The 16,810-nt window shown below is 31.9% G+C and overlaps 1 protein-coding gene across 1 annotated transcript in view; it reads left to right on the top strand.

The window, feature by feature from the left end:
* The window catches only part of LOC127709874 (uncharacterized), a 36,146-nt gene extending 21,189 nt beyond the window's left edge, over window positions 1–14,957 (top strand). Inside the window, exons 6-9 of the mRNA XM_052215552.1 lie at window positions 802–922; window positions 7,946–8,058; window positions 9,946–10,030; window positions 14,453–14,957. Coding sequence (XP_052071512.1) covers window positions 802–922; window positions 7,946–8,058; window positions 9,946–10,030; window positions 14,453–14,610 — 477 coding nt within the window. The 3' untranslated portion in view covers window positions 14,611–14,957. The remainder of the gene's footprint in view (window positions 1–801; window positions 923–7,945; window positions 8,059–9,945; window positions 10,031–14,452) is intronic.
* The last annotated feature ends 1,853 nt before the right edge of the window (window positions 14,958–16,810 follow it).

Below are 16,810 nucleotides of genomic sequence, written 5' to 3'. Positions count from 1 at the left end.
CAGAGTAATAGAACTTTAATTGTCAGATTTTTGGAAATTTTTCACATATTGTACCATAACTTGATTTTGCTTGGATTGATTTAGTGGAAACGTTACATAATTGTTGGAATTGGTAAATATACCAAACTGTTGACTTTGAAAACAGTATCCTCAGGCATGTTTGTCTACGGAGCCATTTTATTTGCTTATGATTAAATGCCATGGAAATATCCCATTTTATTCTTGCAACAATTTCAATGTGCACAATAAGAGCGTATTGTGTGCTCATGGCATAGCTGTTGAATAATATCTTCAGAACTGTTTGCAGGTGTGATGATTTTTTTTTTCATTTTTACCGTGCTCGCAACCATTTTTAGTAAAGATGGAAAACAGACAAGCTATTTGAAAAACAGAATAAAATGAATGAACAATGCTTTATGTCTAAGAAGGATTAAGTAGTAGGTAATCCAACTTTTTTATAACTTATTAAACATCCCATATAGTGTGACATTACCCTCTGACAAATGTTAGTTGACTTTTATCATTTCCATGGATCTGTGACTTTATAAAATTGACATTAAGTTGTTTTTTTTTATTATTTTTAGAGAAAAAGGAATAAAAACCAACAGAATTTATTCTACAAATAAGTCAATTGAAATTGACATAATTATAATGAATCATTATAAAAATATCTCATTCATATTTTGGTTGAATTAAAGAACCATTCCTGTTAAACAAGGTTTGCACTCATGTTTAAGTTGAAACTACTGTTTCAGCTACTCTGCATTTTAAAGACCGATTTTTATTTTTAATCTGTTTCAGCTACTTAGAGGTACCATAAAAAGATCTGACTTTGACTATCTGCTGTCTGTGCCAGGGTATGAAAAGGAGTGGAGTACATTACAAGGCTCATTTGGGAAAGCTGTTCCATCAGTCAGCAGCGGTACTGTATACATAAATGATTATTGTCATCTGTTCTGGTGGAAAATGAACCAAGGCTCTGTGTTGAAGGCTGTACTTTGACCTATAATTGTTTACTTTTTACACATTGTGACTTGGATGGAGAGTTGTCTCATTGGCACTCATACCACATCTTCTTATTTCTATTTCCTTCATTATACCTGCAGAAATGCTTCATTATTTTTTCATTTCAAACTATCATTCTTTAAAACACATTCTCAACATATTTTTTCAGGTTTTATCATATATGTGATTGTTCTTAGTTTACTTACTAGTTGATCTACTTAGATTAAACTAATCCGGTTATTTTTGCACCAGGTTTTGTTAGCAGTTTAGGCTTTAGTAATGGCAGTTTAATCTTTGCTGTGTTTATTATTCGTGTTTCACAGCTGTGTATTGTGTATTTAAATGGACAATTAAATGTTTGCATTGGGTAAAGTTCTCTGTTGAATGCCTACCTGGAACATAGCAAAAATTAGACAATCACTATGAATGTATTGTATCTTCTTTATTGACAAAAGTTTTCTTATATTTCCATACTTGATTATTTTGCTATACATGTGTATATATATATGTAAGTTGAACCAATCACAAAGCACAACCATTTATAGGTTGGATGATATTCTGTTATGTCTTTGTCTCATCTGTTACCATTGCTATTAAAAGTGAGACAATTGGTATGCTATCTCAACACTAGCATAAACTATATGCACAAAGCTTTTTAATGGTTTAAAGGAAGATTAAAGTACTATTTAATTCATATTATGTCATTCAAACCAGAAGGCATTCAGGGATCAACAGTCTTGCACGAAGTGTCTTTACTACATAGCAAGCTTACAAATTTGTTACCTCTTGCTGGAATTCAAAATCATATGTTCGAGAATTTTGAGATAATCATGTAAACTCTGAAAGCCACACTATAAAATTATGCATAGATGTGACTACAACAATAGATATATATATTTAGAAGAGGCAAATTGCCCTTAACAAAAGACAAGTGCAATATTATGATATTGAAGTAGATGTATAGAATAGAATTTTAATTTTAAAATCTGTTTTACATTTTACACCTTAAGGATGTATTCTGCTGATGTTTTAGTCTCGTTGAAATCTCGTTCAGGAATCATTTCCAAAACAATTGGGAAATATTAATGAATTTAAAAAAATATCTTAAACTAAACTCTGTGAAAAAATTGTGTACTAACAATAAGTAGTTTTTGAGTAATAAAATTTTCAAATTTTATAACCAATCTGGTCAGTGTCATCAGCCAAAATGTTGAGAAAATGGGTGAGGGGTACAAAAAATGATTTTACCAAAAATATCTAGATCCCATATCAATTTTTCTTTTCAAAATTCTTAGATGTATATTTTTTCAATGATTTATAACAAAGTTAAATTTATGAATACCAGTCAGGTTTTTTGCCAAAACATTCAATAGTGCATCAATTAATAGAAATCTATGATTGTATCTTAAATGGACTAGAAACAAAAGAAATTTGCTGTTTTGTTTTTTGTGATTTTTTGAAGGCTTTTGACAAAGTTTGGCATATTGGTTTACTACATAAAATGAAAGCATATGGCATTGAGGGAAATCTTTTAAATTGGTTCACTAGCTACCTATATCAAAGAAAACAAAAGGTTATCATTAATGAATCATCCTCTACTTTTTGCAATGTTTCAGCTGGTGTACCCCAAGGATCCGTTCTTGGTCCTTTATTGTTTATCATATATATTAACGATATTGCTGAACAGTTAACTTCTTTATGCAGACTATTTGCAGATGACACTTCATTCAGTTACTCGGGTCATGACGAGGAACTTATACAATCAGTTGTTAGTCGTTACCTGTGACAGCTGGATGAATGGTCAAGAAAGTGGCTTATGTCTTTCAATCCTGAAAAAACAGAAATTATGATGTTTTCAAATAATGAGATACAAGACCTTAATTTTACTATGAACAATAAAAAAATACCAATTGTGTGATCTCATAAGCATCTTGGGGTTACATTTAGAAGTGACGCAAAATGGAACAACCATGTTGAAAATATATTAAATAGTGTTAAAAAACATCTGAATATACTGCGAAAACTCAAATATCAACTTAGCCGACAAAATTTGGAAAAATTATATCTAGTATTTATTAGACCAATTTTTTAATATACAACTGAAGTATGGGACAATTGCGGAAAAGGTTATTCAATTAAATTAGAACAGCTACAACTTGAAGCTGCATGAATTGTAACAGGTTTGCCTGTTTTCACACACTCTGAGACTGTCTTAAAAGAGGTTGGTTGGGAAACTTTAGAGGAACGAAGAAAAAGAAGAAAACTACAATTATTTTATAAAATTCAGAATAATAATGCTCCTGAATATTTATGTAGTCTTGTGCCCCCTAAAATTCAAAGTACATCACAATATCCCTTGCGAAATGGACAAGATATCATTTTACTATTTTGCAGGCTGACACTGACTTCCCAATCATTTATTCCATCAACAATTAAACTTTGGAATAATTTGAACATATCAGTTCGAAATGTAGACTCGTTATCAAAATTCAAAGTAGAATTAAAAAACCATGACATTCGAAATGAGAATCAATCTAAACATTATTTATATGGTCCAAGAAAATTGAATATAATATTAACCCAATTTAGATGTTCGGCATCCTTCTTGAATTGTGACTTGTTTAGAGCTAACATTATATCTGATCCAACATGTAAATGTGGTTTAGATATTGAGGATATGCACCATTTTTTCCTTTGTCCTTTCTATCTAAATGAAAGGGCTATTCTTTTTAATGGTCTCAGCTGGCTTCCTGAAGGCTGCGAGTTGGACTTTAAACTATTGGTTTTTGGAAAAGAAACTCTTTCCTATGATCAAAATGTGCAAATTGTTAAACAAGTATTCAATTTCATTAAGAGATCAAAACGATTCCTCGTAGTATAGTATCAACATAGGTAAAACGCACATCATCATCATTATCATCATCATCCTAATCTCTGTTGTTATTTCCTCATTCCCTCTCCTTTTTAGCTCACCTGGCCCAAAGGGCCAAGTGAGCTTTTCTCATCACTTGGCGTCCGTCGTCTGTCGTCGTCGTCCGTTAACTTTTACAAAAATCTTCTCCTCTGAAACTACTTGGCCAAATTTAACCAAACTTGGCCACAATCATCATTAGGGTATCTAGTTTAAAAAATGTGTCCGATGACCCCGCCTGCCAACCAACATGGCCGACATGGCTAAAAATAGAACATAGGGGTAAAATGCAGTTTTTGGCTTATATCTCTGAAACCAAAGCATTTAGAGCAAATCTGACATGAGGTAAAACTGATTATCAGGTCAAGATCTATCTGCCCTGAAATTTTCAGATGAATCGGAAAACCCGTTGTTGGGTTGCTGCCCCGGCCTGAATTGGTAATTTTAAGGAAATTTTGCCGTTTTTGGTTATTATCTTGAATATTATTATAGATAGAGATAAACTGTAATCAGCAATAATGTACAGCAAAGTTAGGTCTACAAATAAGTCAACATGACCAAAATTGTCAATTGACCCCTTAAGGAGTTATTGCCCTTTATAGTCAATTTTTACAATTTTCATAAATTTTGTAAATTTTTGTAAATTTTTACAAAATATTTTCCACTGTAACTACCAGGCCAAGTTCATTATAGATAGAGATAATAGTAAGGAGCAAGAATGTTCAGTAAAGTAAGATCTACAAACACATCACCATCACCAAAACACAATTTTGTCATGAATCCATCTGTGTCCTTTGTTTAATATGCACATAGACCAAGGTGAGCGACACAGGCTCTTTAGAGTCTCTAGTTTCAGTATAGTTTAGTAATATTTATGTTGTTTATATTATATGATGCATACTCACGTTCAATTTGTATTGTTATATATATTGTATTGTAGAGAAGACTTTATAAATATGTTATCTTGTGTCTGATCCTTTTTTGCTTTGAGCAAATAAAATATGCTTAAACTAAACTATAACAAAGAAGTTGAAATAATATGTCTTTTTGTTCTATAAAAAGAGAAAAATCCCAAATTGACAAAATTGACAGCATGGTCAATTTGACATGAAAAAGCAACAAAATTTATAAAACTTTCTAATATTAACACCAACCTATAGTTTTTATACGACCGCAAAAAAAATTTTGTGGTCATATATTGGTATGACGTTGGCGTCGTCGTTGTCGTCGTCGTAGTCATCGTCGTCCGAAGACACATTAGTTTTCGCACTCTAACTTTAGTTTAAGTGAATGGATCTCAATGAAATTTTTCCATAAGGTTCAATACCACAAAAGGAAGGTGGGGATTGATTTTGGGGGTTATGGTACCCACAGTTAAGGAATTAGACATAACTTGTGTGTAAGTGTATGGATCTCTCTGACATTGTACCACAAGGTTCCATATCACAAAGCGAATGCTGGGATTGATTTTGGGGGTAATTGCCTCCAAATTTTAGGAATAAGGGGCCAAAAAGGGGCAAAAAACAAGCATTTTTCTAGTTTCATGACAATAACTTGTGTGTAAGTGTATGGATCTCTCTGACATTGTACCACAAGGTTCCTTATCACAAAGGGAATGCTGGGATTGATTTTGGGGGTAATTGCCTCCAAATTTTAGGAATAAGGGGCCAAAAAGGGGCCAAAAATAAGCATTTTTCTAGTTTCCAGACAATAACTTGTGTTCAAATGTATGGATCTCTCTGAAATTGTACTGCAAGGTACCATACCACAAAGGGAAGGCTGGGATTGATATTTGGGGTAATTCCCTCAAAATTTTAGTAATTAGGGGCCATAAAAGGGCAAAAAAACAAGCATTTTTCTAGTTTCAGGACAATAACTTGTGTGTAAGTGTATGGATCTTTATGAAATTGTACTGCAAGGTTCCATATCACAAAGGGAAAGCTGGGTTTGAGTTTGGGGGTAATTGCCCTAAATGTTTAGGAATTTGGGGCCAAAAAACAAGCATTTTTCTAGTTTCCAGACAATAACTTGTGTTCAAGTGTATGGATCTCTCTGAATTGTACTGCAAGGTACCAAACATAAAGGGAAAGCTGAGATTGAGTTTGGGGGTGATGAATCATAAGGGGTTCAAAAAATTTGGGGGAATTTTTTTTTCATTTTTTTTCTTTAAAATTTTCCATTTTAAATTGTTTTTTTCTGATTTATATATTAAAGCAAATAATAATGATATGGTTTGAATAGGTAAATTAAAAATTTTTAAGTTCTTAGACCACTTTCATTCTGTGTGAGAAACCTATGCTGTGTCAAATATTTAATTACAATCCAAATTCAGTGCTGTATCAAGCTTGAATGTTGTGTCCATACTTGCCCCAACTGTTCAGGGATTCGACCTCTGCGGTCGTATCAAGCTGCGCCCCAGCAGAGCATTTTATTTAAGCTAAATTTATTCAGATTGGTCCACTTCATCTTTAGTGAAAGTATGAAAAAAAGTTTAATTGTGAAACTGTGATTTTTTTTGTGATAATAGGCCAAAAATGGGTAAAATTAATGAAAAATGGGAAAATCATTAAAAATGGGGTACTTTCAAATGGCAGTAGCAAAAAAAAAAAGTACATCACAATATGATTTTTTCTTCATCAATTACTTTCTTACAGTCATATAAACCCAAAAATCAGGTTAAGAAAAAAAGTTTAATTCTAGAAATTTTTGGCTCCTCAGAGGTGTACATCCTTAAAATTGCATTTTTATAACCACATAACTCCAAACTTAAACTGTCATTACATCTCATAAATTCTAAATAAATTCTCTCATGATAAAGCCAAATTTTGTAAACCTGAGCATATAAACATTATACATTTATTTCCCGTACTTGAGGGAGATATGAAGATTTGTTCTCCCAAGAATATTCATATTTCACGAGGGCTCTGCCCGAGGGAAATATGATTTTTTGAGGGTGAGCAAATCTTCATATCTCCCGAGGCAAAGGGAAATGAATGTTTTATTCCACTGCCTATGCTTTGTTTACTATCAACACATTAAATATTATTTTGCATACATTTTTTTTCTTATCCGCTTGTTTTTGTAAGTCAAACTAAACACGACATACCCATTGATAAACATTAAGGATCAAAATTTAATTATAAGTCTTTTTGTTTTTCTCGTCTCAAATAAATTTGAACTGATAATGATTTTTGCTATTGCTATTTTAAGAAGAATAAGAAGTTCAAAACGTATGTACATTAACCGCGCGTAACGTCGCACGAAGTAATCCCGACGTTTCAGAGGGGAATATGATCCTTAGAATGGAATATGAAGATTTGTTCAATGACACGTGGGATAGTCTCAACCAATCAAATATTGATTAAACTATCAATATGTTTAAACAGTGGAATAATAGTTTTTATTGCATAATAGTATGATGAGTATCCATTAGTTTTTATTGCATAATAAGTATTTATTCACCTAAAATGCTTAGTACTATCAAAGTATTTTCTTTGAGCAGGTTAAAGTTTGTTAATTTGCAGCCAACTTGATACTTTTTTACTTTTTACTTCTGGTAAAACTGTACTAGTCTGTGATGCTTTACTCCTAATTCAGTTGATGGAATTTTGTACTTTGTAATGACACAAATGTTTTGAGTGTATTCTTAACCTTTTTTGTATTTACTAATTAAATTGAAAATGATACTAAGGTTAATAGTTTTCAGGTAACATAAAAGCCTTATTAGAGACCAATATCAGTGAGCCACTTCACCCTGGATCTTGGCATCATTATCATGGTTAATTGAATAAGAAATGTTAAAGCTACATTGTATCTATGTTTGGCCTATTTTGTTAATTAGTGACCTCTATCTTGAAGTGTGTGGTATTCATTCTGTTTATACATGTTACATGTATTAACAGAATGAATACCACACATGATGTTTGAACAAATAGTTTACTATCAAATACATATTTTTGATTATGCCTCAATTTACATATTGTAATGTAGATATATCTCTATTTTAACAATCGTATAATTGTATTTTAGGAACAGTAGGTAAAGACATAGAACAGATGGTCAAGTTATATTTACATGGACTTACCTATGAAACAGTCAAGACTTCACAATCTCTGGCAAAAGTCCAAGTTCCATTTGGACAGGTAAAGAATAGTTTATTCTGTATAAAATATCTCTGTAAATTTTTTATTGCCAGCTTTTAGGGGTTGTCTGGCTTTTTTTCATTAAATTTAGTAAGTGAGTAGGCCTGTCAATATGTTAAAAGTCAAATCTTATAGTCTTTAATAGTATTTTTCGTTTTCTTAGGGGATTTGTCTGAACAAGGGGTTTATTGCAATGACATGAAACTTTTTCCAGATATGCCTGTTATGGTCTCAAGGATATTTACCCCACATCACCTTTTGTTCAGTTAATCATTTGTTCCTTCGTCATAATCTTACACTTTATTCAAATCCATTAGCGGCGATCAAAATCTTCCCATTGTTACCGACGCGCCTGGAAGTAGTATCATCCAACAATGGCCAGGTTGGAAGAGAAGCCTTGCGAAGTGGTAGGAACCATGGGAAGTTCGTCCTTTTAGATACAAAGCCTTTAGAACAATGTCATGTATCATATAAAAGTAAAATGAACTCAAGTTACATTGTAAACAAACTTTATTTTTCTATATCTAATCATCTATTTATAACTCTTTATTGCTACTTTCACTTTTCATTGTTTTTCTCACCTCGACAACACACATTGTGACGTCAAATTCAAGATACCAGTTTTGGTACTTCAGTAAATAATTTCTGTATGTAAATTGTCCTGATGATGCCTGCCTTGCAGGCGAAACATGTAGACCATAGTAAATAAAATTGCAGACCAGTTGAAGTGTTGTTGTCAATTTTGATTAACATTTTATTCAAATCTGATTAAAAAATACTTCGTTAGAGGAATATGTTTAAATTAAAAATAATTCACATAAAGGCATGCATATGTCAAAAGCAAAGTATCTACATAGACTCTAGTGATTTACTGTAGGTTGTTTTGGTCATATACTCCCTCTTTCCCCCTCCTGAATCATACACTGATTTTATACTAGCAGTTGAATTCATCCTCTGGACACATTTTGAACCAGACTTTCTTTGAAGTATTAGTTATTTCATAATGTTGTTGAGATTTATTACTCATGTGCATCCATCTCATAATATTCTTTTTATCCACTTCAGCTTTAATCATGAATCGTAAAGTTCACTGGTTGACTAGCACTTTCTACTAAGTATGTTTTCTGCATTAAAATGTATGAATGCTTTTTGTCGAGCCTTCGACTTTTGTCGAAAAGCGAGACATAGCGATCCTACATTCCGTTGGCGTCGTCGGCGGCGTCCACAAATATTCACTCTGTGGTTAAAGTTTTTGAAATTTTAATAACTTTCTTAAACTACCCTGGATTTCTACCAAACTTGGACAGAAGCTTGTTTATGATCATAAGATAATATTCAAAAGTAAATTTTGTAAAAAAAAAATTCCATTTTTTCCGTATTTTACTTATAAATGGACTTAGTTTTTCTGCCAGGAAACATTACATTCACTCTGTGGTTAAAGTTTTTAAAATTTTAACAACTTTCTTAAACTATCCTGGATTTGTACCAAACTTGGACAGAAGCTTGTTTATGATTAAAAGCTAGTATCTAAAAGGAAATTTTGTTAAAATTTTGTTCCATTTTTTCCGTATTTTACTTATAAATGGACTTAGTTTTTCTTCCAGTTAACATTACATAACAGTCTGCAGTTTAAGTTTTTATTTTAAAACATTTATTAGATTCATAAACTATCCTGGATTTTTACTAAACTTGGACAGAAGCTACTTACAATCAAAAGAAAGTATAGAGAGGAATATTTTTATTAATTTTTTTCCTCATTTTTGTTGAGTCTGTGATTAACAGCAAAAGTAGGCGAGACACTGGGTTCCGCGGAACCCTTACGATTTTTTTTGTAACATAACATTAACTGGATATTTGAAAAAATAATTTATGCTGTATTTGTTACAGTTGATGATGACAAATGAGCAGTTGACAGAAAATTTCCTTTTTTTGATTGATGACATAAATAAGAGGAAACCATCAGGTGCTTCAGGTATGTATAATTTACTTCTGAGTTTTTCTCTCTCAGTATACTGTTTCTTGAATTAATTATTATCAAATAAGTCAATATATTTATATTCTCATCCACTCATATAGGTGCTTTCCAAACTATATAGTGGATATTTAAAATTGAATATAAAAAGTAGGTTGTTATTACAATATTCCAAGAAACAATCTTTTTTTTGTAGATGTTGTAGTTCAAAAATATTGAAGATGAATATCATATTGTTTTGATTTGCCCTGCAATAAATAATTACCATCTTCAACAGGCAAATTCTGAGCTTCACCCAAATATGTTGACAATGCTGTATGTAATTTAATGGCCTTGAATAAACAAAAACACCTATGTTAGAAATCATCTTCAAAGAAAATTTTATTTTCATTTGCAATGTTAAAAGTGTATCCAAAGAAAACTAAGGTGTTCTTAGTAGAATTTGGTAACAGTTTTCTTTCACCAGTATTTTTTTTTTATATTAAAAATGAAGATAGTCATATGTAAACAATGGAAGGATCTTTTCTACAAAAACTCTATGTGATTTCTTAGTCCATGTATCTTAAGTTTGATCTTGTTAAGAGGTTGGTTGAGGTTAAATTCAAAATTAAGTAATTGTCTGAAATATTGTTATTTTTCTTCATCTTTTTCTTTTTTTTTGCAAAGTAGACAAGCAATAAGATGTTTCTTAACATTTCTACTATTTAGAACATTTAGATTTTACTTTTTGCCAAAATATTGTTGCTCATGGCCAAATATAAAATGAAAGCTTAATGTTTTGCTACAAGCTGAGCAAACAAGCTTAACAAAGAAACTGTGTAATAATTAAGGGTAGCATGGAAATTAAGGTCACAGTCTATCAGTTAATATTTTGTTATTATTCATCTCTGTATTCTGTCACTTTTATACGCCCGTTTACGGGACGTATTATGGTATACCGTTGTTCGTCCATCTGTCCGTCCGTCTGTCGTACCGTCCGTCTGTCCGTCCGTCGTCCACATGTCGGACAAAAACTCAAAAACGCACAATTTGCATGAAACTTTGGTGAATTATTTATATCTATTGATGTGAGCTCCCTTTCGTTTTTTATAAATTTTAGATTTTATGTTTCCGAGTTATGGGGGTTTTATTCATTAAAAAAGGGGGATTTTCCAGTTTTGGGACAATAACTCAAAAACATTGTCACCAATTTGCAAGAAACTTTGATGAATTGTTTATATCTATTGATATGAGCTCCCTTTCGATTTTTATAAATTTTTGAATTTACGTTTCCGAGTTATGGGGTTTTATTCATTAAAAAAAGGGGGATTTTCCAGTTTTCGGACAATAACTCAAAAATGCTTTCAGCAGTTTTCATGAAACTTGATGAATTGTTTATATTTATTGACGTAAGCTGCCTTTCAATTTTTATAAATTCTAGATTTTACTTTTCCGAGTTATGGGATTTTATTCATAAAAAGGGTGGATTTTCCAGTTTTCAGACAATATCTTTAAAGTGCTTTGAGCAGTTTTCGTAAAACTTTGGTGACTGGTTTATATCTATTAAGATAACCTCCCTTTAGTTTTTTTTTAATTTCTGATACGACATTGAGAAGTTATTGAATTTTATTCTTTTAAAAAGCACTCATGGCGCAGCTGTTTATTATCATTTATGTATATACCTTGTTCACTTGCTACAGCAATATTGTTGCTAATGCAATAAAGATTCATTCGTACATTTATGCAATTTCAAAACCATACCATAAATTGTTCAATAACTCACCATTAATTTGAGTAGGAGCAGTAACCATCACTTTTCATACAATTTTTCACCTTCAAAATTAACAACAAATTCTTTAAAAAAAACAAGAAATTTGAGGCTCTAATGAGCCTGTGTCACTCACCTAGGTCTATGTGCATCTTCAACAATGGGATTCTCCAATATTGGAGACTAGAATAGAATTCATTACAAAAATATCTTTTTTGTTGATCTTGTATTGCTGATAATTTTTTCTGTTTACTGTTTCTCTCTATCTCCTTTACTTTTTGCTCAAAACACAAACAATGGTAAAAAAAAATGTCATTAAAGAGAAAGAACTCTAATAAGGAGTCGACTGATGAGTTTGGCAATGCTGACTTATTTCTATGTCTAATCTTGCTGATCATTTATGCTATTTAAAGTGGCTATTTATCTATGATAGTTTTCAAAATAAGAAACAGAACACTAAAAATGGGTAAAAATCATCATTAAAGAGCAATAACTCCAATAAGGAGTTAACTGACGATTTCGACCAGCAGACTTATTTGTAGAACTTGTCTTGCTGATCATTTTTGTTCATTTAAGTTTCTAACTGTCTATTTTAATTTTTCAGATATAAGGCAAAAACGCAAAAAATTGATAAAAATCATTACTAAAGGGCAATAACTCCAATAAGGAGTCGTCGGATGATTTCGACCATGTTCACTTATTTGTAGGTCTTGTCTTGCTGATTATTTTTGGTGCATAAAATTTCCCTCCATCTATAATTATTTTCAAACTAATAGGCAAAAATGAACAAAATTGGTAAAATTTGTCATTTTAGGGCAATAACTCCTGTAAGATTCTTCTGACAGTTTTGATGTAAGAGGACAATGGGTAGATCTCATCATTCTGAACAGTTATGCCCCTGTCATATTTCCTCTAATCAAAGCGGTTTTCAAAATAACAAACAAAACTTGCATTTTACCCCAATGTTCTATTTTTAGCCATGTCAGCCATGTTGGTTGGCAGGCGAGGTCTTCGGACACATTTTTATGTTTTAAAGTTTTACCCTTGTCCGTCTGTATGTACGTACGTCCCAAAATTGATTTCCTTTCTCTAACTTGAGTTTGCCTCAACCAAATGTTATGAAACTTATACACAATGCTTATTACCACAAAATACAGATCAAGTTTGAATTTTGGTAGCGTCACTTTAACTGTTCTAGAGTTATGCCCCTTTATAAATGGAAAAATTACAAAACTTTTAGTTTCCTTTCTCTAACTTAAGTTTGCCTCAACCAAATGTTATGAAACTTATACACAATGCTTATTACCACAAAACACAGATCAAGTTTGAATTTTAGTGGTGTCACTTTAACCGTTCTAGAGTTATGTCCCTTTATAAATGGAAAAATTGCAAAATTTTTAGTTTCCGTTCTTTAACTTAAGTTTGTCTCAACCAAATATTATGAAACTTATACACAATGCTTATTACCACAAAAAACAGATCAAGTTTGAATTTTGGTAGCGTCACTCTAACCGTTCTAGAGTTATGCTCCTTTATCAATGGAAAAATTACAAAATTTTTAGTTTCCGTTCTCTAACTTAAGTTTGCCTCAACCAAATGTTATGAAACTTATGCACAACGCTTATTACCACAAAACACAGATCAAGTTTGAATTTTGGTGGGGTCACTTTAACCATTCTCGAGTTATGCCCCTTTATAAATGGAAAAAAATGCAAAATTTTTAGTTTCTGTTCTCGAACTTAAGTTGCCTCAACCAAATGTTATGAAACTTATACACAATACTTTTTACCACAAAACACAGATCAAGTTGAATTTTGGTGGTGTCACTTTAATCATTATTGAGTTATGCCCCTTTATAAATCGAAAAATTGCAACATTTTTAGTTTCCGTTCTTTTACTTAAGTTTGCCCCAACCAAACATTATGAAACCTTTACACAATACTTATTACCACAAAACTCAGATCAAGTACAAATTTGGGTAGCATCACTTTTATTGTTCTTGAGTTATGTCCCTTTATAATGTTGTATGCAAGCGGGGGCATCATCTGTGTCCATGGGGACACATTCTCCATTTATTTAAACAAGATACCCCATTGATGATTGCGGCCAAGTTTGGTTAAATTTGGCCCTTTAGTTGCAAAGGAGGCCAGTTGAGCTTAAAAAATTTTAATAAAAAAATATGTGCAGGTCGAACTACTACAAAACTTTATACAGAAGAATATTGGGAAATGACACAGACCGCATTCAAACATCAATTTACTTAACTCAAACTAGAAAATTTTATTAAAAATGAAAAGAAACAATTCTTGAAAATCATGTGAAGTAACAATTACTATTGAACTGTGGTCTAATAAAAATAATATGATTTTATTTTATACAAGTCAGCTAAAAATACCAAGCACTCCCTCCAAAGCCAGCAGTTAATTTAATTCTGATAAATTTTGAAATGCAATGAATCTGGTATAAGAATCTCTTATTGCTTCTTAGCTTACTTTTCCGACCGTGCAAGGGCTGTATAGCCAGTCATGGTCGTTAAAAACTTCCATATATATAGCTAACAAAGTGTGATGGAATTATAGAGTGCACATTGCTCACAATGAGCATGCATTATCCAGACTCTCGATATATTTCTAGCTTTACTAAAATCATGAATAAAAGATTATTTTTATCCACAGGTAAATTCATCACATACATGACCATAGTAGCACCACCATCACCTGAGCGTTTTATATTAAACCTTGATGAATATTCAACAGTGAAAAAGAAAGTAAAGAAGGAAGTACCTGTAGACACCCCATTAGTAGTTGATGAGAGAGTTGTGCAGACAGCATGATTGAAATAATGAGGAATTATGTATAAATCAACTTGGAGGTCTTTATTTAAGATGGCAACATTACTGTGATATGATTTAAGTGATTGAATTTTACACTAAATAAAAGTGACAGTCAACACTTTCCTGACACATAGAAAATGAATATGTACTTTTCAATTTACTGTCACACATATATAGTTTTCTAAATAGTCAGTTCTGAAATAAGAAACAAACTGTTAGATCTTTTCAAGTGTATAGGACAATTTTAGTTATAGTTGATATTGATTGTAATGGAGATTGAATTTTAGTTTTATGAATGTTTGTTGATGAATGGTGTGGATATGTTTGCTATTAAATGATAACATGAATGAGTGTTTTTATTGTATTATACGTGGAAGTTTATTGAAACTTAAGACTCTCTGTTTTTAAATACCTTAGTCATAGTCTCTTAAAATGTATTTCTTTTGAAAAAGTAATGTTTGATTATAGTTTTTAATTATCAATTTGCTAACCAAATCAATGACCAGAGATGATTATAAACAGGAACAATTACACAGAACACCAATTAAGTAAACCAGATGCTTTAGTTTTGTTATGATTTCATGATAAGTGTTTTCGTCTTGCCTGCAACGAAAGTCACAGAATGCGAGACACAGGGACTATAAACTGTAGGTAGAAGACCTAGATGCTTCACACCTTGTATGCAGATGCCTTATGTTACGAAGTTTCCGTCTGTCATATGTCCATTGTCCTTGAACTCATTTTCATGGTTCAGCGACTACTCATGTAAAATTCTTATTTATTATGAGTAATAGAATAACTATATTTGGTTTATATGATCCTTGCAAGGGCTACCAGTCCCTTCATACAGGGTTCACCTGACCTTGACCTCATTTCACAATCATTCATCAAGGTCAAATTTTTGTGGTCAAGTCTGTATCTCAGATACTAGAAGCAATAGGTCAAATATATTTGGTGTGTGGAATGATTGCAAGGTGTACATGTCAGACTGGCAGGTTTAATCTGACATTGTCCTCATTTTCATGGTTCATTGGTCAAGGACACTTTTAACTTAGCACCTATAATTTTAATATATAGCCAAAAACTGCAACAAATGGATATATGTGGGTCAATAACTCCAAAGTTGGTCAACATATTTTTCTCAAATTTTCAGAGAAGATAAATCTTGTGCTAATTCTATTTTGCATGAACACTTTTAACCTAGCTCCTATTGTTTTCAAGATAACGATCAACAACTGCTGAATATTGGATGAAATCCATATTTCAGGGGTAGTAACTCCAAAATGAGTACTGGTAGTTAAGATTTTTCTCCCATCTTTTGGATGGATACATCCCGTCATGCTTATTATTTTTGCAATTTACACTTTAAACCTAACTCCTATAGTTATTGAAACAATGGAAAGGAAATGCAAAAAAAGTTCAAAATGAACATTTCAGGGGCAATAATTCAAAAACAGGACAGATTTTTGTTGTGCTGATCATTTCCATTCGCACAGTTTTTTTCTAATTGCTATAGTTTTCGAGAAACTGTAGTTTGAACTTTGACCCCCTATGTTCTATTTGTAGACATGGCATCAATGTTGGTTGATCAACCAGGACAAATATCAAAAATTTTATAGTTGACATCCTATACAGATAAACTTTCGTTTCCAATCCATTGAGAAGTTTTTACAGGAGATGATTTTTATAAAAAGTTTATTGATGCAAAGTAATGGCAATTGTGTAGGCCAGGCCCGGTGAGCTAAAAAATTGAATGAGAAGGCTTTGTAAAGAACTTTTCATAGGTTTATTTATTTGTATGGTAAGCTTGATTTCATTGCTTGGATTCTCAACAGAATGTGAAAAATATGTAGCTTACATGATTAATGTTCACAAGCAAAAACAACAAGGAAAGAGCTGTCAGATTGACAGGAATCTGGGTTTTCTGTATTTTGAAATGCGCTTTCACACATTTTTGACCTGAAAAATTCTATACTTATTTTCCAATCTATCAAGGACCATAACTCATGAACCAAAAAAGTGAGAATCATCAATAAAGAGCTTGACCTCCAATTTTTCTTCAGCAACAACATATTAAAATTTTAAAAGTAATGGTAAAGAGGTTCAGAAGTAATTGCATGGACACTACATAAAGTGCCATTTTCAAATAGATCAAGGACCATAACTCCTGAACTGTAAAATATTAAACTTGATCTCCATT

This window comes from Mytilus californianus, unplaced genomic scaffold, assembly GCF_021869535.1.
Source record: "Mytilus californianus isolate M0D057914Y unplaced genomic scaffold, xbMytCali1.0.p SCAF_7, whole genome shotgun sequence".
NCBI lineage: Eukaryota > Metazoa > Mollusca > Bivalvia > Mytilida > Mytilidae > Mytilus > Mytilus californianus.
This window is presented reverse-complemented; position numbering and strand designations above follow the sequence as displayed.